Source organism: Doryrhamphus excisus, chromosome 8 (assembly GCF_030265055.1).
Source record: "Doryrhamphus excisus isolate RoL2022-K1 chromosome 8, RoL_Dexc_1.0, whole genome shotgun sequence".
NCBI classification, from domain to species: Eukaryota; Metazoa; Chordata; class Actinopteri; order Syngnathiformes; family Syngnathidae; genus Doryrhamphus; species Doryrhamphus excisus.
The window spans coordinates 7,319,536-7,342,098 of NC_080473.1; the positions used below are offsets into that span (position 1 = coordinate 7,319,536).

General features: G+C 45.5%; 1 protein-coding gene across 1 annotated transcript; it reads left to right on the forward strand.

Moving 5' to 3' along the window:
- Positions 1–921: 921 nt before the first annotated feature.
- LOC131134855 (zona pellucida-like domain-containing protein 1) lies at positions 922–13,574 on the forward strand. Its single transcript, XM_058080515.1, has 11 exons — positions 922–1,071; positions 5,384–5,573; positions 7,139–7,359; positions 7,433–7,614; positions 9,886–9,958; positions 11,039–11,136; positions 11,298–11,378; positions 11,510–11,681; positions 11,772–11,877; positions 12,912–12,941; positions 13,077–13,574. Exons 1-11 carry the CDS (start codon positions 922–924, stop codon positions 13,250–13,252), a joined length of 1,479 nt encoding a protein of 492 aa, XP_057936498.1. The 3' UTR covers positions 13,253–13,574.
- The last annotated feature ends 8,989 nt before the right edge of the window (positions 13,575–22,563 follow it).

Sequence of the window (22,563 nt, forward strand, 5' to 3'; positions counted from 1 at the left end):
TCACCGTAAGTGAACAGGGAATGTCTGGAAATACGAGATGCCATGGTGGAAAAAGAGACATAATGCTAATGGTTTTATTTGTTTGGAAAAGGGAACATCACATGTTTACATTTGCAGTTTAACTTGTCTGAAGAGGAGTAGGAAGAAGTTGAGTTTATTGAATACCGACAGTGAGAAAATAGGCTTCCAAAAGCATATTATTGCACTTATGAATGCTCTTACTGCTATGATGTCATTTTAAAACAAATCATCATCACCATTCATCAAAGTGTGTTTTTACTGTGTACTAAAAGTACGTACTTAGTTTGCCGAATGTTGAAAATGATATGATTATGTTTTTAACTGAGACACGGCTCGATAAAAACACATTTAATGCTGTTCTGATTGAGAGTAGTTCCCCATTTCGACTTTGTATCAGAAACAGGATTCAACCATTCACCCCTACATTCATACCTATGGACAATTTGGAACTGTCCAATGAAGCTAACATGTTTTTGGAATGGGGGAGTACCCCGAGAAAAGCCACACATGCACGGGGAGAACATGCAAACTCCACACAGACATGGCCGAGGGTGGAATCGAACTCGGGTCTCCTAGCTGTGAGGCCTGCGCGCTAACCACTTATTGGCCGTGCAGCCAAAGAAGATGATAGCAACGGTAAAATGTGGTGGTGGTAGTGTGATGGTCTGGGCGGTTTTGCTGTGATAAATGGAAGCATGAATTTTGCCGAGGGAGAATGTCCGGCCATTTGTTGGTGACCCAAGGCTGAAAGTGACTTGGGGTGGGCAGCAGGACCATGATCCAAAACACAGCAGCAAGTCCACCTCTGAATGGCTGAAGAAAAACCAAATGAAGACCTTGGAGCGGCCTAGTCAAAAACCCTCCAAAGCAGAAGAAGAAAATGTCTGAGTAGACTCAGTCATGGGTAGCTCCAGCGTTCTTGTTCATCACCTGAAGAATGGCTTTGGCCATGCTGGATGGGAGTGTTTCCAGGAGGCTACTGGGAACATCGGTCCAAATGGTGAAGAGAGCTTCATCGAGGACATCAACCGTCTGGAACCGATGGCCATTGTTATCAACTTCCCTGGCCCTCCATCCCCAAATGTTCTCTATGGGATGTCAATCAGGGGAAGATGCGGGATGGTCCAAAAGAGGGATGTTCTTCTCCCAGAAGTCCTTGGTCAACCACCATTGTGAACTGCAGCGTTTTCCTGTTGGAGAAGACCAGGGCCCTCGCTGATGAGGGATGCCCTCCGCAACATCCGTATGTCACCGGCCACCGTTTGACGACCCTGCACCGCCTGAAGCTCGGGTGTTCCGCTGAACGAATGATGGACCCCCTCTGCTGTGCCGGGTAGAAAACATCTCAGGTGGATCTCCTTGTCATGCCAGGAACATTCACAGTCAAGGTTCCATTTCTTCTCATCAGAGAATCCAACGTTTGTCTACCTTTCAATGTCCCGTGTTTGATGCCCCTTGCAAAGTCCAAATGGGCGGTTTTGTGGCGTTCATTTTTGTTTTTGAAAGTCTTTGTCTGATGGTTATTGGGCTGCAGTCTGCACCAGTAAGGGTCTGGTTTGGGTCCAGGAACGCCCCATGTCTTGACGGACGGCCCATCGGTTGACGTTTTTGTTGGATAATGCTGAGGATCTTTCCAAAAAGTAGAATGACTGTCTTCCTGTTCGAGCTCAGCAGCCATGGCAGCTGGAGCTCCACCATCCCACCAAGTTCAGGAAGAGAACACTTCTTAGCTTTAGCCATCAGGAGGGCTGACCGTGTCAATGCCTGACAGAAAATGGGAATTTGGAGCAGATTTTGGCTTTTATAGCCCGTGGTCTTAAACTTTTGATCAGGTGAAAAACAACCTGTTTCACTTTTTTAAAAATTCCAAGTTCCAAATGTTTTTTGTCTCACCACCCTTCTTGCTTTTGCATATTGCAGCTCTACTTAAAGCCTCATTAAGGACAAAATGGACAAAATGTGTATTCTATTTTTACACTGGTCTTAAGATTTTGTACTATAAGATTATGTACTATAATTTCCTAAAAAGACGTGAATTACACAACGTAAAGCCACACTGTGGACATTTTCAGCAGTTTGGTCTCCTTTTGGTGACAATTAAACCCACAGCTGCAAGAGCAGGCTGAGCCGTAGATGCAGTGATGAACGCTGACCGCAGAGGGGCAGCATTGAGCTGCAACATGTCCGACACGGCCTCCAGTAGAATTCAATCATCCAGTTGATCAGTTTCAAGCTTCCTTGCAATCTTTCCATTCTCTTTGCTGTTGATTTGATTGTACACAACTGTGATGTGGAAGAAGAGCTATTGTTTCAGGTGAGCGGACTGCGAGAGGAAGGCTCCTCGGTGCTCTTTCTCTTCTGAGTTGGTCTGCATTCATGGCATGTCCTGTTCTTTTGCCTGTTCCACTTGGAACACCTTGGAACCTGTTTGTGTTACTCTTCCAATGTTATTTGTATTTTATGTGAGCACACTAAAATGTCGTCCACGCTTTTGTACCCGAGTAGATATCTGTGATCATAAACAAAGAGCACGTTTGCTAACTATTATGGCGAGCCCTTTCCGTCTGTTGAGCTTCCTGCCGTTTGGAGCCATTACTCCCTGAACGTGGAGTCCCAACAGGGGCCTTTGATGAGGTCTTCACTTTCCCGCCTATGTTAAAAAGCGGAGCGTCAGATTACGAGCGCAGTCTCACGGGTTTTGTGATGCAGGCCTGTCTGTGTGGTTTTGTTGAGTCTGCTTGTTTCAGGTTGATCAGATAGCGGCAGCTCTATCTGGCACATCTTGAAAGTGGCGGGAGGTCCTGGGCCTTAAAAGGTCTCCGAACGCAACGACCTGCAGACTGACAGGTGAGGTTCATGCAGGAGAGCGTGCTGCTTACGGCCATCCTGCACATAGATACTGGATACTGGACAATATATACTGGAAATACTGGGCACTCACTCATTGGCTCTTTAATATTTGAAGCCAACCCACGTGACTGGAAGACAATGGCAGAAGTAGAGCACGGCTAGCGGGACTAAATGGGTCATTTGTAAAATAAGAAAGATGGAAAGGGGTCACCATACTGGATGTGTTAGTGGCCATCTGATCCTTCTTTGCTTGGCTTGGATTTCAGCACTACCTCGTGGTGCATGGCGCATGGTGGATGGCGCATGGTGCATGGTGCAGGTGAGCGGTCCTGAATGGGAACCACCCGCAGGCCTCCACAGGAAGCTTGGCATCGTCCCGGCCGGATGGGAGCCTGACACGGGAGGCCGCAGGCCAGGATGAGTCTAAGCGGGGGGAGCACAGGCCTTGTGTTAGAGGAGGGGGGCACAACAGAGACCCCACCAGCCACTAAAACCTCTGCTGGATAAATGAGTCCACAGCAGGGAGGTGTAACCAGCCAGCAGACATCTTAGCTGCATTTCTGCTCCTGGATGGAGGCTTATTTCCTACACTAGTAACAGGAAGTGAATGAATCCATTCCAGGGCCAAGCCGTCCCCATTGTAAAACCATTACACTGCTCTACTAGCACAATGCTTCTGAACCAAAGTAGTGACGTTCTTGCTAAGGGGACAATAAAGACAAAGTAAGTGGGAAGTGTAGATTGCTGTAGTTTGGGAGATCCAGTCTTGAAATAGGAAAATAGGAAATGTATGCCAAATAAGGCAACAAGGCCATTTGATCAGAAGGTACAGTGTCTGCAAGCCGGCAGTTCTTCCTTCACCTGATGTCAGCAGTAGGCAGCCCACGTCAGGGGCAAAGGTCATGTCGTGTTTTCTAACATTCCTGATGCCGAGGGCCCAGAATAGAACAGGTCTTTCTAGATTTCTGAGTAATAATGCAGTCAGCCATTCATTATTTTTCAAAACCGATATGGTGAGGGAGCGACATTAGGGGGGCAAGGGACGACCGCAATCCCTTCCAGGAAGCCAACCATGTTAACCCAAAACAGGCTGATGCTAACATCGGCCACCAGTCCCTGGTCGATGCCCAGACCCCCCCGCCATTAAATGTGAGCGAGTGAATGAGTCCATGAACATGGCTGGTCTGGGGGACGTTCGCTTGGAGCTTGGAGGTGACATGCCGAGGGCAAAGGAAGAAAGAAGAAGAACGAAGGAAGAATGAAGAGTGAAGAAGGAAGAAGGAAGAAGGAAGAAGAACAAAGGAAGAAGGAAGAATGAAGAAGGACGAGGGAAGAAAAACGAAGGAAGAAGAACAAAGGACGAAGGAAGGAAGAAGGAAGGGGGAAGAGGGAAGAAGGAAGAAGGAAGAAGGAAGAAGGAAGAAAGAAGAAGGAAGAAGAAAGAAGGAATAAGAACAAAGGACGAAGGAAGGAAGAAGGAAGAAGACCGAAGGAAGAAGGACGAAGAAAGAAGAAAGAAGGAAGGAGGACGAAGAACGAAGGACAAAGGAAGAAGGACGAAGGAAGAAGGAAGAAGGAAGAAGGAGAAAGGAAAAAGATGAAGGACGAAGGAAGAAAGAAGAAGAATGAAGGAAGACGGAAGAAGGAGGAAGGAAGAAGGACGAAGGACGAAGGAGCCACCAGGCAGGAGAAAAGAAGACGGAGCACCACATGACAAGTGCTTGGCGTGGTTCTCTTTCGGGCCATAGGAAAGCGCCAGCGGGGGGCGGGGCCTGACCTAAGGCGAGCATGGGAGTACAAAAGCCTGAAAGGAACTTTACGTTCCCGCTCCTTCATCTGCTGAGCTGAATGGCGGCCTGAGAGAAGATTTTAGTGAGACTTTGTGCGTCCCAATCACGGACAGATCCGCGTCGGGCCGAGCTGACTATTGTGACTGATGACAGCTTAATTCCCCTCCTATATGTACCCCCCCCCGGACCTCCCCAGCGAGGCCTGGCGTTTGTGTCAGCTGACAGGTGATGATCAGAACCAGGAGAGGCGAGTGGGAACCCTTGCCGCCAGCTCAGGTTTCTGGGCTCCGTGAAAAGATTTGTTTCAGATCTGATGGAGGTTCCCACGTCCGTCGGCGAGGCCGTGTTTGGATAATGGCCGCCTCTATCTTTCATATCTTTGCACACACAACCAAATGAAAGCAAGGCGGCCCCCACCAAACCGTCCCCATTTGTTGAACTTCTCCCCGGTGAGGCGACTTTGAAGGCGTCGAGAAAGGGTTAAGCGGGTGCGGAAAAGGGAGCAACGGGTCTAAATGAGGCGCCACCTCGGTTAAATGGGGGTTGAAAAACGCCGGGTCCGGGGGCCAACATGAGCGACTGAGGTGAGGGGGAGGGCAGAAGGGGGCAGGATCAGAAGGATCGCGAACCCGAGGATAGAAGGTTGCACGACTTTGATCGAGGTCACAGAGGGCAGTCGCGCGGAAGGGACATCTTGTCGGGACATAGATGCCATTTTTCAGCGTCCGCCCGAGGAATGCGGTCCGCGCCATGTTGACCCTGTGAAGACGACGGCGGCCAAACGTCCCCCGGGTGCCAAAATGATGCCAGTGTGCTTCATCGTCGCCATCCTGCTGATGAGCAGCGCCGCGGCGGTTTCAGCGCAGTTTAACGGATACAACTGTGACGCCAACCACCACAGCAGGTTTCCTGGTGAGGCCGCCGTGGTGCTTGTCTCTCGCTTAGCGTGCGTGCCGTGGGTGGGGGGGGCTGACAAAAACTCCCCAATTAGAAAGTGAGTGTCGGTGCATGAAAGGAATATTGGGCTCGGAGCGAGAGCCGCTGTTCCATTGCTTGGAATTTGGTGTTGGAAGAAAAGAACATTTCACAAAAATAGATACAACTGCAAAAAATATAATATAATATAATATCTCTGACATTTGTATTATTCTTATTATTACAACTGGATAATACAATAATAGTATTTACATATTTGTACTCTTCTTAATATATACAAATCCAAACCACAAGTACAATAAAAATTGATCAATCTTAACAGTAATATTACGGCCATTACAGTCACATTTTAATATATTTTGACATTCATTTAAATGAAAGTGTTGTGATAATTATAATAGTATTGTTTAAATGTTTACTTTTAATGATTTGTAACAATAACAATCAAATAAAAATAGGTTCCCAATCAATATACTCCAGCAAAAAGAATTCATATCTAAATGATGATAAGTTGGTATGTAAACATTTAATGGAATAATATTTGGACAGAGAATAATTCCATGACATAGCACCCCTATGTGATAGTAGGACTGCAGGACAAACGCAGAAAGTGGAAGTTTGTGCGACTTAACATAAGATGTCGGAACTTTGCTAAGAAAAATCTTTTTTTCACTGGAAAAAAATATTAGAGATCCTTGGTGTCTGATATAGATGGTGCCTTCCACTGAAGCCAGAGTACATTACTGTCGTACATTAGTGTAGTACATCAGTGTAGTACATCGGTGTAGTACATTAGTGTACATTAGTGTACATTAGTGTACATTAGTGTACATTAGTGTAGTACATTAGTGTATATTAGTGTAGTACATTAGTGTAGTACATCAGTGTCGTACATCGGTGTAGCACATTAGTGTATATTAGTGTTGTACATTAGTGTAGTACATTAGTGTGTATTAGTGTAGTACATTAGTGTACATTAGTGTAGTACATCAGTGTAGTACATTAGTGTATATTAGTGTAGCACATTAGTGTAGTACATCAGTGTAGTACATCAGTGTAGTACATTAGTGTACATTAGTGTAGTACATCAGTGTAGTACATCAGTTTAGTACATTAGTGTAGTACATTAGTGTATATTTGTGTAGTACATCAGTGTAGTACATCAGTGTAGTACATCAGTGTAGTACATTAGTGTACATTAGTGTAGTACATTAGAGTATATTAGTGTAGTACATCAGTGTAGTACATCAGTGTAGTACATCAGTGTAGTACATTAGTGTAGTACATCAGTGTAGTACATCAGTGTAGTACATCAGTGTAGTACATCAGTGTAGTACATCAGTGTAGTACATTAGTGTAGTACATCAGTGTAGTACATCAGTGTAGTACATCAGTGTAGTACATGATCCAAGGAAGTAGCATAAAGCATCACTGGTGGGAAATGGAGGCTCATTTAGGATGGTGTTTGATGATTGAGTATTTGGGGAAGAAGAACCCCCCCAAGTGAAAATGAAAATGCTCCCGCACGGTGTGTTTCCTAGGCGAGCGGGACATCAGCGTGTACTGCGGCGTCCAGACCATCACGGTGAAGATCAACTTCTGCCCGGTGCTGTTCTCCGGCTACAGCGATACGGATTTGGCCCTCAACGCGCACCATCACGACGCCCAGTGCCGAGGCTTGGTCAACAACAACACCTTCCCCACGGCCGTGGTGTTCAGCATCGCACTCAGCACCTTGGAAGCATGTGGAAGCAGCCTGGTGGTAAGGAACGCTCGCCGGTTCATTGCGTCGCTGTGAATAGTAACCGCCGTACATTGACTCTGTCTTGGTGCAGGTCAGCACCGCCCACGGGCCCAACGCCTACGGGAATACGTCGCTGGTCCAAATTGGACACGTCTCCGGCTTTATCGATACGCCCGATCCACCGACCGTAATCAGCTACCTTCCCGGGTTGTTGTACAAATTCAGCTGCAGCTACCCGCTGGAGTACCTGGTCAATAACTCCCAGCTGGCATCGTGAGTTGCATTCCCCTAAGATCCGTGTCCGTGTCGGCCCCCCCTGTTTGTTTGTGGCAGCCAGTGGTGTCCAAAGGTGCCAGCCAGGGACACGGGGGGAATGGCAGGATGCTTCACACAATAATACATTTCAACGTTTGTGGTATGCATGAAAACGTTCCAAAAAAATGTCTTCTTAAATGATCTTCATAAGTTTTATTTTTCTTAGCTTTTGACTTTATTGCCATAATATGTGGCTAAAATACGACTTCTCAAAATATTATGACCTTCATAAGGAAGGTATTTTTTTCCTTTAATATTACAACTGCCATTATTTTTCTCATAATATTCTCATGGAATGGCAAAAAAACACATTTTTAATGTTTTGTTCATTTCTCATAATATTTCCTGAATATTTCAACTTTATGATTTAAATGTTATTTTTCTTCATGATGTTTCAATGTTATGCTTGTAGAATTCAAACTATTTTCACTTTGTTTTCTAAAACTTTGACACACAAATGGCCCCCGGCCCACACTTTGGACACCCCTGGACACATCACACGTCTGACAAACGCCGCATGGCGCCACTGTTCTTAGCAACCCCCCCAGGCAGAATGAATTGACATTCCTCACTCAACCCTGGGGGTGTTCAGCAGAATCACCACGGTGCTGGGTACACACCATTTGGGGTACACACCATTGGGGTACACGTCATTAGGGTACACACCATTAGGGTACACACCATTAGGGTACACACCATTTGGGGTACACACCATTGGGGTATACATCATTAGGGTACACACCATTAGGGTACACACCATTTGGGGTACACACCATTATGGTACACACCATTAGGGGTACACACCATTATGGTACACACCATTAGGGTACACACCATTAGGGTACACACCATTTGGGTACACACCATTAGGGTACACACCATTAGGGGTACACACCATTAGGGTACACACCATTAGGGTACACACCATTAGGGTACACACCATTTGGGGTACACACCAAAAGGGGTGCCTTTCAGTGGCTACCAGTCACTGGAGCTGCTCCCAGCTACCAGCTGTTCCGAAAAAGGATCCAAATGTTAAGACCAGTTGGACCCTAAGGAGGTTCTAAGCAGAGCTTGAAAATGCAAGAAGGAGAAATGGAAGTGAGACAAAGTGTGGAAAACATCTCAGGTGGATCTCCTTGTCATGCCAGCAGCTGCAATTTCCGAACCACCAATTTTGTGACGTTGAAGGAAAATGTTTTCCCCTGAAACACCTTCTCTGGCAGATGGTGTGTGATGGTTATTGGACTGCAGTCGGCACCGGTACCAACGTTCATTTGGACCAAGGACGTTCCCGTGTCCGGACAGACAGCCAATGGGATCCTCTGGGCCAGCAACATTTTTGGGTCTTGACTTTTTGTTCCAGAAACCTCTGGCTGTTTTTCAGAAGTTCTAAAGGACCTACTGCTCATGCAGTGATACAATCCCATCGTGGTCAAAGACAGAAAGCTTCTTGGCCTTTGCCATCAAGACATCATGACCCTAAATCACATTCAATCCACCTTCTCGCCAAGATTTGACCTTGGGATCAACTGATGGACTGCTGGTTTGCCATCAATTGCTTCTTCTTCGTTCTGCATAACGTTCTTTCTTGCAAGCTTTCAGCTGGTCTTAACATTTTCATCAGGGGCGTACCTAAACATCTAGAGCCCAAACCCGGGGGGGGGGGGGGGTACAAGTGATATGGGGCAAGTTCCATACTTGCAAGAGTTTAGGGTAGGCTCATAGCTTCTCATAGCTAGTACACATCTTTTGTCTTATGTCCATGCCAAGCTTGCTAATAATAGCTAGTACACATCTTTTGTCTTATGTCCATGCCAAGTTTGCTAATAGTAGCTAGTACACATCTTTTGTCTTATGTCCATGCTAAGCTCGCTAATAGTTGCTAGTACACATCTTTTGTCTTATGTCCATGCCAAGCTTGCTAATAATAGCTAGTACACATCTTTTGTCTTATGTCCATGCCAAGTTTGCTAATAGTAGCTAGTGCACATCTTTTGTCTTATGTCCATGCTAAGCTCGCTAATAGTTGCTAGTACACATCTTTTGTCTTATGTCCATGCCGAGCTCGCTAATAATAGCTAGCACACATCTTTTGTCTTATGTCCATGCCACGCCTTGAGCTGGCATGAAGGTGTAAACACACTGTGGTCCTGACATTGACAGCATTCCAAAACCCAGATGGATTTTGGTTGGAATCTGCTGCTCACGCTTTGTGTCTTTCACCAGCTCCTCTGTGGCGATATCCGTGAAGGACAGCAACGGCACCTTTGTGAGCACACTGAGTCTCATGCTGTACAACGTGAGTTCCAGCAAACATTTCTACTAGAGTACTTGAAGTACTTGAAGTAGTTCAGGAGAATCTGTATTCCGTACCCAATCTAAACCCAACCGACACAGAAATGAATGTTTGATGTGATCTGAGGACGATTGGTTGCCAAGTCATTGGCCAATCACGCATTGCCATTTATTTATCATTTATTACCGTTATTGATAGGGATGTCCGATATTGGCTTCTTTGCCAAAAAAAAGAAATGCCTAAAATGTCCAACTCTCGTTTTCCGATACCGATATCCGCCAATACCGTTACGTGTTACATGACATCTCTCCTGTTTTTTTATATCGGCTTTCATGATCGGGGAAAAGTAATAACATAATAGATTTTGGTATTATGTAATTTCATATGGAAAAAAGGTCAAGTTAGCCAAAACCAAAGGATTTGACAATGATTTGATGATGATTTTACGATGATTTGACAATGCTTTGACAATGATTTTACGATGATTTGACAATGATTTGACAATGATTTGACCATGATTTGACCATGATTTGACAATGATTTTACGATGATTTGACAATGCTTTGACAATGATTTGACCATGATTTGACAATGCTTTGACAATGCTTTGACAATGATTTGACCATGATTTGACAATGATTTGACCATGATTTGACAATGATTTAACAATGATTTGAGAACGATACAGCAAGGCCTGTTCCAGGGCCCATGAAACGTTGTTGGGCAGAAATGGAGGTTGATCAAACCTTGGCAGGTGGTGCAGCTTCAACCAATTCCAAGATCAGGAGTACTTACTACCTCTTCTGCATGAAATCAGCGTGGTACGATACCCTGGTGAACATCGGTTGCATCAGTTGATACCGGTATGGGATTTATTCACGATCATGAAAACCAATATGAAAAATGCTGTATTTATGTGTTCATGTCATGTGACGCATATCGGTATCGCCATTGGAAATTGAGAGTTGGATAATATCGTTTTTCAGCAAAAACGCCAATATCGGTCATCCCTAATCATTCCTGGCTCGCTTCCAAGCACTGGTAAAATGTCGGCTCATGAAATCTTTCCTTTACCTTTCCCAGGATTCAACATACAACCAAATGCTTGCCATCCCAATGGCCGGCCTAGCTCTGAAAACCCGAGTGTTTGCAGCAGTGAAGGCCACAAACCTGGACAAACGGTACCATGAAGCTGTTATTTAACGCCTACAGGCCGGTCCGGACGGGATGGGACTGTGCCATCCTGCTATTATACCACACAAAGGCGCCAGTCCGTGGCGGAGAAAGGGCTTTTCCCATGAGTAGTTTTGCATCCCAATCTCACAGTTTTGTCCTCCTGCAGTTGGAACATCTTGATGGACTACTGTTACACAACGCCCTCAGGGAATCCGAATGATGAACTCCGCTACGACCTTTTCCTGGGGTAATCACGCATCTTTCCCCTGATGATGAAGGCTGTATGAGACCACAAAGGGGGCGCCATTACCCATTCAGTGAATGCAACAATGTCTTCTGAATATGTACGCCTCATATCTTGTGCCTTTTTCCGCGCAGCTGCTACAAAGACCCACAGACCACTGTTTTCGAGAATGGGAAGAGCCAAATGGGTCGCTTTTCCTTTGAGGTTTTCCGTTTTGTGAAGCACAGACACCAGAAGATGTCGACGGTGTTCCTGCACTGCGTCACCAAACTGTGTAAGACGGATGACTGCATCGTGCTCATGCCGGTACGTTCCAACCCAGAGCCTGTCAGTCAAAGTCTACTCCCTGGCCCCTGGTCTCGGGACTCCAACGATGTCCCATTGTGTGTTTGGCAGATCTGTGGGCGGCGGCGTAGGCGGGATGAAGAAGCCAGCTTGTCTTCCCTTCCAGCTGCAAGTGGGAACGCCATCATCAGTGCCGGGCCCATCATTACCAGGAGTGGTATGAAGTGACTTCTTCTTTGTTTTCACCAGTTGCCAATCATGCTGTTCTCCTTGGGTGGCACCGTACCCTCGGGTGCCAAAACTGTCCTGCCTTCATGAGCAAGAACTAGGGGGGCCAGCTTGGCTTGTCGAAATGTCTTCTAGCACAACCGGAACAAGCCAGTTGTTGAAACGTGTAACTAGTTCTTGCTTCTTTTTAAACCACTCGATTTTAAGACAACCATTTTCCACAAAAAGGCTTTTTTCCTCATTTTTGGTTTTGGTGGAACTTACCGATGTTTTACTGCTGATTACTAAAGAACGGAAAAAGGTCATTTCTTATGAATGATGAGAGTCTAATTTTTCAATGCTCAATATAACAGTCTGACTTCCGGTGTCATCTCACAAAGAAGTCTAAAATCATCACTCAGCAACTTAACAAACATACAAGGCAAGGCAAGCTGTTTTAACTTCATCGTCTCGGAAAGCCTTTCAGTGGTTATTGCTGCAAGGGCGCTGCAGAGATGTCAGCCTCCCTCTAGACTCTGGGCTCCTCTGACTCTCTCTGGTGGACAAAGACAGCATTGCATTATGGGATGAAATTAAAATAGATGCCAAGCTTTTTTTTAAATCTTAAACTGGTATTGGAACTTGCCCTGCAATGTATTACCGACCTGTTGAGTGTTAAGCTCCTGTGTGATGATATCAGCTATCTTCTTGCAAGGTGACACAATGAGTGGGAGTGTTATATTGAGTAATGAACTTCTAGCGATTTGACAAGCTTGTCGTGAGTTCATCTATCCCTCTTGATTGGCTGCCTGCCAAAGAAAGAAAGAGCATTCCATTGTCCATAGTATGAATGTGATTGTGGTTCTTTGTCTATATGTGCCCTGTGATTGGCTGGCGACCAGTCCAGGGTGTAGCCCGACTCTTGTCCAAAGTCAGCTGGGATTGGCTCCAGCATACCCCTGCCCTAGTGTGGATAAGAAAATAGATGGATGGATTCTACTGTAGAAATATAAAAACAATAACTCAATTTGTCATTTCTTTCAGAAGACACTCCCGTCAACAACTCTCAACTTGGTAAGCAGCCTTAGGCAATGTTAGGAATTAGCAAAAACCCACAACAATTTCCTGGTTGGTGGAACTGATGATACGGGAGTCATGGAAATTGGTGGTTTACATGCCCCGTCCCCTCCCCCCACCTTAACCTTGCAGCACCAGGCGACTCCTCCCAGCTGATGAACCCAGTGACCACTGCGCTGATCTCGGGTGTGGTCATCCTCGGTGGCATCAGCGTTGGCTTTGTCCTGCTGTCACTCCGCCTCCTGCAGAAGTCCCGCCTACCCTCGGTGCCAGCAGCCTCAGGAGCTTGGAACCCCGCTTTTAAATGAATATGTAAATTATCAACATATCCTAGTTATTTGTACACATGATGAAATAAGTTCCGGATTAGACTTTCCTACACGGCGGCTAGATAGTTAGATCATTTTATTAGAAGGTTGTCAAAACCATGAAGACAAAGCGGTGCATTGATGGGTGCATTGAAGTATTGCTCTACCATATTGATTTGTGAAATAAACAACCGTAGCGACAGAAGGTTCACAATACAAACTTTGCTGCAGTGCAGTGATTGATGAAAAAGTTTAAGGTCAGGTTATGTTTTAGCCTTTTTTCCATTTCATTTTTAGATTTTTATACCAATAAAAGATGATAATACAGTGTAATTGTAATAATTGTTGTTGAACACATAATAAAGAAAAGATCAAATACAAATAAAATGTCATAGTAACATCTCCAGTGGTGTGAAACAGTGTTTGCTCCCTTCCTGATTTCTGATTTGTCTGCATGATTGGCACACTTTATAATATTCAAACTTTGTTTCTAATGTTTACATTTTGTTTTTAAATTAAACATTTTATTATAAAGGAAGAAAAAACATCCAAACCTGCATGGCCCTGTGTGGAAAATAACTTTCCAATTTAACGCAACTTAGATGAATTCATATCTACCCGCATGGAAAAGCTTTTCAAGCCACTCCTAAAGCTTTGGGACTCCAGCCAACCACAGTAAGAGCCATTATCCACAAATGGCCATAACATGGAAGGATCATGGATGCGTCAGACAGGATTTGTCATCATTCCAAAGAAAAGGAATCCTGAGCGGGACTGCTTTCCAACATCTATTTATGGAAACATGCCAACGCTCTGCCAACGCTCCGCCACTCAGCTGCCAGTTCCATCCCTTCAATAGGCTAATCTGGCACAATAGTCTGTTAGCATGTATTAGCATGAAAAGGTGGGGTGGTGGGGCCCGGGGGCCATTTGCCACCCATGCTGTCTTTCTTATGGGCCCCCTGCATATGCTAAAAGTATAAAAGAGCAAATATGTTAAAAAGCAGCAGTAATTTGACTTATTTTAGACTAATATTCCAATATTAATCATGGGAGCATAACGTTTAGTTATAATGTTACTTTTCTAAAGTCAGAAGTTAAGTTGAATTAAGTTGTAATTTCTGGAAAATTTCGTAGAAATTTTTTTTTACGAATATAAAGTCAAAATAAACAATGAACAACTCATATCTGTCTCCTTTGATTCCCGCTATAAGGCGAGGTGTTCAAGCGCATGGTGGACTGTGTTTCTCGGTGTTGTGAAGAAAAATGGTGAGAAGAAGGTGAGAACACGAATTAATTTAAGAAAGAAGTTGTAGAAAAATGCAAAGGTATCGGAGTTTGATGCCCAGTGATTCGGATGGATCGAGTACCCGATTCTCTTCAGTGAGTAACTCCTAAGAATTGGAGTCGGTAAAATGAATCACATGTTTGTATGACAAGAACCTGAGTAGTGTTTCCTGTCCATGGTGAGGAACAGAAAGAAGGAGCTATGGAAGCCTGGGAGGGGCAAAGGAGACAGAGTCAAGTAAGGAAACATTTTACAGGAATTGGAATAAATCCTAAATACACCAAATGGTCATTGGATGATAAAAGTCACACCTTTAGAAATAAATAAATGCTTTATATGATATCCAGTTGTATTTGTGTCAATGACTCTCCACCAGAGAGCGTCGTTCCGCCACTTTTTAATCCACAGTTCACTTGCCTAAAAAGTCCATATTACAATATTACAATATAAGTCAATATAAGAAACAAAAATCAGCACTATAGTACCTTACATGGATCTGAATCATTCAGGGGATTTTTATTTCATTTTTGCTCTTAATTTATATATATTTTTTACCCTTATTCATTACATTTTAGTAATACACTTTCTGTTAGAAGACATAATTCTAGATTTTTAAGTATGCACTATTATTAAATGTAATTTCATGATTTATTTTTATAATAATCCCCAGAAGGGAAATTAAATTACATTACATTGATTATAGAAAAAATGTAAGATTCAATGATCAATAATTCAGAAATAGCTTTAAAACTGAATGAATATTCCATAAATAATTAACATAATTAATAATTTATTATTGGTCTCAACGCATCAAAATGCATTTTTAACCTGATTTAGTTTCCTTGCCATGAGGCGTCTCGCCCGGGGTCCATTGGCGGGGGGGTGAGTGTAAGAAGGAGTTAACGAGATGAGTTCCTGCAAGTCCTGATTGAAGGACCTGTTCATGACTTGCTCATCTCTAGCTTCTGGGTCTTACCTCACCAGAAGATCCTGCAGTGCGAGCTGAGGCTACGAACTGGTAGCCTTTCTTCTTCTTCTGATCCATGTGCTGAAATAAGGACGTGTTGTCCCGCCCATGACAAGAAGAAGGAGGGCAATCATGGGCAAGATGGCCACTCGGTGACCAGCTGAGCTTTGTCCGTTCAGGCAGCGCTAAGTGTACCTTCAGCATCGATCCCTTTCATGACTTGCCTGTCATTTCATTAAAACGAGGAAAAGACGAACGCTCGGCTCGGCCGCTCTCCAAATGGTGCGGACATTAACCTTTGAATTCATCCGCTTTGCCCTCTGAAAGCGTTTACGGCCTTGAGTGAGGACAGAGAGAAATCTGTATTGAACCCGCTGCTTCTACTTTATGATATTCTAACGGCGGTGTCCCGTCATCGTGAGCAGCATTTGAATGGACGCCATTAAATACGCTCGCTTTCATATCTGCCATTTGTCTTTCTGGACTTCTTTTTCCTGTTGTGAATAATCGTTCTGTCATTTGGCCTCCAAGGAAAAGCATACCAGTCTTTCTCTAGGCCAGACTTCAGGTGCAGCAGACAGCTCCTTCATGAAAAATGGATGGAGCAGCTGGAGTTGAAGATGAAGAGTAGGATGACTTTGTGGTCAGCAGCCATGATGGCGGTGCTGGGGTAACAATGACCATCATAATAGCAAATAGCATGGATGGAGGAAGACACGTGAAAAGTCTGGCTTCAGTCAAGCACTTCCCGAATGGACGGTGGTTAGCATCAGCCCGAATGGTGAGAAAGTTCAGAGCCATCTAGAAGCCATCATCAGGTAGTAATGTCAGAGGTACAGAAAGGCCAGCATCACCTGTTTGTCTAGCTGTCCATCATCCTTTCAGGGCGGGGCTACTTGTAAATGATTGATGCGTCAACCCTTAAGGTGATGGGTGAACAGTCTGCTGCAGGATGGGACCGTCTTGCCCAGCAACAACACCCCCCCATTCACCGCCACTCCCAGTGATGGAGGAAGAAAGGAGGTCCATCATCAATAATGTACAGCCATGGGGGGTGGGGGGGGGGATGTTATGGGCTGTGGCTTAGCGTGCGTATATGACTCATGAATGGAACCGTGCCGTTATCGGCGTGCGGCATCGCCGTCATCATCGGGAAGTCCTCACAGAGGTTCCGTTTCTCGGAAAGGTGCATTCACTGGTGTCCCATAGTGTAGCTTGACTGGTAAACTGACAGTTTTGCCTCAGTGTCGTTCCGTTTCATCCCACCCTGACTCATCAACAAGACTGGGACGTACTGAAACTTATCCCATGGGAGCAGGATCTCATCCCAGACCCGGAGATGATACTACACACTGGTGACAATCGTGTACTTGGACTACTTGGACTACTACTTGGCCTTGGGCTATGAATAGACATTGATCTGCTGCACAACTGTTGTCAGGAGTTTCCCCGATAAATCCCTACGTCGACATAGAGATACAAAATTGTCATCCTGCATTCATCAGGTGGCCATGATTATGATTTGAAAGCAGAAGCAAAGAGTCTCTGTTTGTCTTCATCAGCGTTTACTAAAACTCCTTTTCAGATGAAGACAAACTGCAGGTTGTCCGCAGGTCCATCTGAAAGGTTGCTAGTACAACAATCCTTCCAATAGGATGCCAATTGCTAACAAATGCTAACATATATGCTAACATATAGCAAGATAGCAAAGTTAGCAAAGGAAGTCTTGACTCAGACCCATTAGGATTTCATAGCCCTGTTATTAAGTCTAAGTTTTCCATTTCTAGCAGCCATTCATAAATCATCACTTCCTGTTTACCGTAGCCGTAATGCAGAGGTTGCCAGCACTTTCCATAAAATCCATACGCTGCATGGACTGTGAGCTAGCAGCTAGCAAAGAACACAGACGCCGCAGGAAGCAATCTACGGCCACTAATGACCAAAACGAGAGCACTTAAATAAAAACGTTGCCCACAAGGTTGCCAGTCGGCAGTGAGCTCCATAGAAAATCCCACTTCCAACCAACTGGGGGCCAAATTTTGCCAACACAACTTGGGGCCAAATGCTGCCATCCCAACTGGGGGCCAAATGCATGCCAACCCAACTGGGGGCCAAATGCTGCCATTCCTTCTCGCTTTTCCAACAAATGCTAAAATAGTGCCGGGCCCCTGGGGGAGTTGCCGGGGAGCGAACAGCTTCGGTGCAGACGGAGCAGCTCCCATGACACTTAAGAACTGTAGAAGGGGATTTATCCCGTTTGGAGCCGGGGGGGGGGGGGGGGGGGGGGGGGGGTGAGCATCTGCTCTCCAGCTCGGCGCATCAGCAGCGTTTGATAAAAGATTTATATCCTTTCAGACATCTTTTCTCTCTTTTTCAGCAAAACCCATCTCCTGCCGTTTGCTAGGAGCAGTTTTGGGGGGGGGGGGGGGTGTTCCTGTAGCCATTATTTTATTCCTGGCTTTCACACTGTGCAAGCATCCACAAAAACAGACTTGGGGGGTTCCGTTTGCAGAATAGATGGGCTTATTGACGTGTTCTCCTCGCAAGAATAAAATAATGTACCTTTAGTTGTAAATGTTAACAATGAGCATAAAAATGCAATATCGCTTGATATCGGTGGTATCCGACACAGTACGTGTTCATTCCACCAGATATCATCTAACACTATCCGTATCACGATGGGCTGATATCGGGTGACTAAAAAAGCCAATATCGGAGGACCAAACAAGTTGTAATTGTCTCCATGAATACTGAGTGAATACTGAGACTGTGGGAATAAAGTCCAAATATTATGAGGAGAACGTTATAATATTCCAAAAGTAAAATGCAGCCCTGAGCTGCATGAATAGAAACCGGGGTCCCAGCCCAGATGGCTGAAGTAGCGGAGGTCAAAGGTCTGGTTCATATTTCAGTTGTAGCAATTTGCAGGACAACTTGTACTCATTAAGGCCCACCCCCCTGGCAACAACATTATTGACTTCCAGTTCTTCTGACACAAGATGGTGAGGTCAAAGGTCAAATGTGCTCATGTCCACTGTAAGTGACCTTCAACACGACAGGTATCTGAGCCAAAAGGCCTGAGGGAGTGAAGGTCAAAGGTTGGAGGGGACATGTGGATGGACGCCTTGGTTCCCCTGAATGGTCCAACATGACCTGCGTGGGACCACCCAAGGCTTCTCTTGCATCATAGTCATCCAAAATATGGATGGTAATAACATAGAAAATATGATAAAAAATGATATGGTTGACAAAAGCATATTGCGACTACAAACGGCTGCCTTCTTTTTGCTTCTTGCACTTTTTTATTTTACCAATAGTTTCTTCTTGAATCATCATAATTTTTTATCGTTTTTTATCGTTTTTTTATTTTTTATTTTTTATCGTTAAATTACTACTACTTTGTTTTGTTGTTGTGCCGCGGGACAACAAAAAGCAGCTGCAGGCCGCAAATGGCCCCCAGGTTGCATTTTGGAGGCCTCTGTCATAACGCATTATATCTGTATTTTAATTCACTTAGCCATTTTATGCTTGAATATTCGTCATTTAGGCAGAGGCGAGCCAGTTCTGCTGCATAGAGGAGCCGTAACAGAGACCGAGACCGAGGCCGAGGCCGAGACCGAGCTGTTGCAGAAATTTGATCCGACCGTCAATCATCACCCAATCATCACTTCAAAACACTAATAATTCACACAGCGGACATCTGATGACTAAATTGTCATGACGGGATTGCATCATTTGTTCAAGTGCTAATTTCATGGAGCATTGGTTATTAATCATTAGTTCATTAGTCAATTAATCATTAGTTATTATTAATTATGGGCTGCACTGCGGTCATGTGGTTAGTGCGCAGACCTCACAGCTAGGAGACCTGGGTTCAATTCCACCCTCGGCCATCTCTGTGTGAAGTTTGCATGTTCTCCCCATGCATGCGTGGGTTTTCTCCGGGTGCTCCGTGCATGCGTGGGTTTTCTCCGGGTACTCCAGTTTCCTCCCACATTCCAAAAACATGCTAGGTTAATTGGCGACTCCAAATTGTCCATAGGTATGAATGTGAGTGTGAATGGTTGTTTGTCTATATGTGCCCTGTGATTGGCTGGCCACCAGTCCAGGGTGTACCCCGCCTCTCGCCTGAAGACAGCTGGGATAGGCTCCAGCACCCCCACGACCCTCGTGAAGATAAGCGGTAGAAAATGAATGAATGAATAATTAATTATGAGGGAGTGAGGAAGTTTTTCCCAGAATATCCGTATTAAAGAGAGATAACAGTAATCTGTGTTTTCTGTGTTTACTGTTTTCAAAGCGACAGCAGGCAGCCAGGCGTATTTAAGAGCTGCCGACTCCAAGGCAATGGCCCGCCATTAAGTGACAAGCCAACAAATAGTTTCAGGCTGAGGTGAGAAACAAACAAGGCTGGCAGCTGACAGGATTGGAGCGGACCAGGAAAACCATCAGTACTGAGGGGGCCACCTTTCATGTCGCCGGGAATTCCATTTATGCAGCCATCTAATTTAGAAAAAGGGACACACAAGGTGGCGATGGCGGGGGCGGAGCCTGCCGTGCTGATCAGACGGTAGGTAGCAGCTGCATCCCACTAGAGAATAGAACAGGATGCAGACCCACTGACAGCATTCCACCTGTAGAACATCTGACCACAATACGTTTCTCTGAAAGAACTCACGTTTGGAGTGTGTGAGTGTGGAGTGTGGAATTGTCGGGTAATTGAATCGACCCTGAAAAACGAGGTGTTGCGGCAAGCGTCACCCTGTCTTTGGAGGAACCAATTCTCCAGAGAGCTTCTTGATGGGATCACTTTCTTTCACTGAGCACAATGGATCCGCAGGGAATTAGTCATGGTAAATTTATGCCGACATCCGCCCTCAATGCAAGGATTACTCCGACTACGAAGATCACCCGAGGGGACAAAGGCGGTCTGGCAGTAACAGTTGCATGCTCGTGTCATGTCATAGTGGCGAGAAGAATGGAAGAATCAAACGAAGAGCAGTGAATGACAGAAAATGAGGCGGTCTGACCAAGATCTTCCTTTATCGGACTTTTCATCGTCTTATGACTGTTTCCATGAAGCGAGCATATGGGACACTCATTCATTCATTCATTTTCTACCGCTTTTCCTCACGAGGGTCGCGGGGGTGCTGGAGCCTATCCCAGCCAATCACAGGGCACATATAGACAAACAACCATTCACACTCACATTCATACCTATGGACAATTTGGAGTCGCCAATTAACCTAGCATGTTTTTGGAATGTGGGAGGAAACCGGAGTACCCGGAGAAAACCCACACATTCACGGGGAGAACATGCAAACTCCACACAGAGATGGCCGAGGGTGGAATTGAACCCTGGTCTCCTAGCTGTGAGGTCTGCACGCTAACCACTAGGCCGCCGTGCCGCCCCATATGGGACACTCTTAAGGGCTAAATTAATGGCTCAATTATTGTAGTATTGGCAAAAACCTTTTCCCGCTTTAGTGACCAAAAGGACAAGATGGTGGGTACAAGCAGCCAAAATGAGTCCTGGGCTCTTCTCCCTGAGAGATAAGTGAGAAGCGATGTCGTCCAGGCCGGGTTGGCAACCATCTTTAGCGTCAGAAGAGCCATTTTGTCAGGAGTTGAATACATTAGACTTGACTTAGGCCTTTGTATCTGCACTGCAGTTGGCTCAATTTCCGCCTGCGCTGACCCGTCGTCAATAACCGTCCTATTGGTTCCGTCCTCAACATCTTTGAGATGTGCCTACCTTTATTTTCCTGCAAAATAGACGCTGTGACATCTTTATGAAGGATCCTTTGGCGTATTCTCCATTTGTGAATGGCGTCCCATCTCATATACAACTTGACTGTTTTCCCCTGAAATCTGCCGATTGTTATGGTATTTGGGACGTGACTGAATGCCCCCCCCCCTCTGGTGCAGTGGGACTCACTGCTACCGCATCCACCAGCCTACCCGCCCCGCTCATCCAATCAGCAGTCAGAATGCAGTCTGAATGCAGTCTAGACTTGATTTCCGAAATCGGAAGGAGCTGCAACAAGGACGCTGAAGAGCCGCATGCAGCTTCAGAGCCGCAGGGTGCTGACCCCTGATCCAGGGGAACCTCGCTGGGAGCCAGATGAAGTGGCTCCGGCATCTGGTTAGGACGGATTCGCAATTTGAGGAACGTCCAAAATTAATTCATTCATTTTCTACCGCTTTTTCCTCACGAGGGTCGTGGGGGTGCTGGAGCCTATCCCAGCTGTCTTTGGGCGAGAGGCAGGATTCACCCTGGACTGGTCGCCAACCAATCACAGGGCACAACGTCCAAAATGTCAGGGCCAAAAAATAGCCCGTCCCCCTGTGACCGAAGCTGGGACCATCACCAAGGATGAAGAGGCGTTGTCACGTCGACTAACGAGAAGGTGGTCAATCAACAATCTTCTTTCGTGCAAAAGCTAAATCGGCGTCAAAACAACTTCAGCAAACTCAACATCGAGCCGCCTGTCCGTTTATTTATGAAATGCATCCAGCGGTATGGCAGTACGAGAAGCGTCACATGTTCTTTCATGGCTTGAGTGGCTTGAGGGAAGATCTGCTGCCAACATGGAGCATCTCCAGCTGAAGCTGGGGAGGAACCAGGAGACCCCAAAAGTTCTAACTGTGTAGAAAAGGCACATGTGGGTGGGGGCTGATAAGAAGGGGCATACAGTAGCGGGGGGGGGGGGGGTAGAGATGTAAAGGAGACAAGGAGACAAGGGGACGAGGTGGCAACAGTCCTGTCCATTTGCAGCATGCTGATAAGGATTCCACTCGCAGCAGCAGCCCATCGCCATGCAGCAACGTTCAGAACCGAAGTTCAACACAGGAAGATTCATGAAACGAATATCAGACGCCGTGGAAGTCGCTGAATCCCAAAACTCTGCATGAAATCGTAAAGCAGGGGGGGGTCTCGTGTGCTGATGGTGTCTGACTCTAGACATGACGTCTTGTATTATGGAACACCATAATAATCGAGCTACCAGTGTACCCAATTCCAGCAAAGCACCCCACTCCACTCAAGGTGTGTTC

Bases quoted from the DNA above. Each gene is read 5' to 3' on its own strand.
- LOC131134855 (XM_058080515.1), top strand. From the start codon at position 922: ATGGGTAGCTCCAGCGTTCTTGTTCATCACCTGAAGAATGGCTTTGGC. The intron at 7,615-9,885 runs GTGAGTTGCATT...GTCTTTCACCAG, and splicing joins AATAACTCCCAGCTGGCATC to CTCCTCTGTGGCGATATCCG. The intron at 11,137-11,297 runs GTACCATGAAGC...GTCCTCCTGCAG, and splicing joins GCCACAAACCTGGACAAACG to TTGGAACATCTTGATGGACT.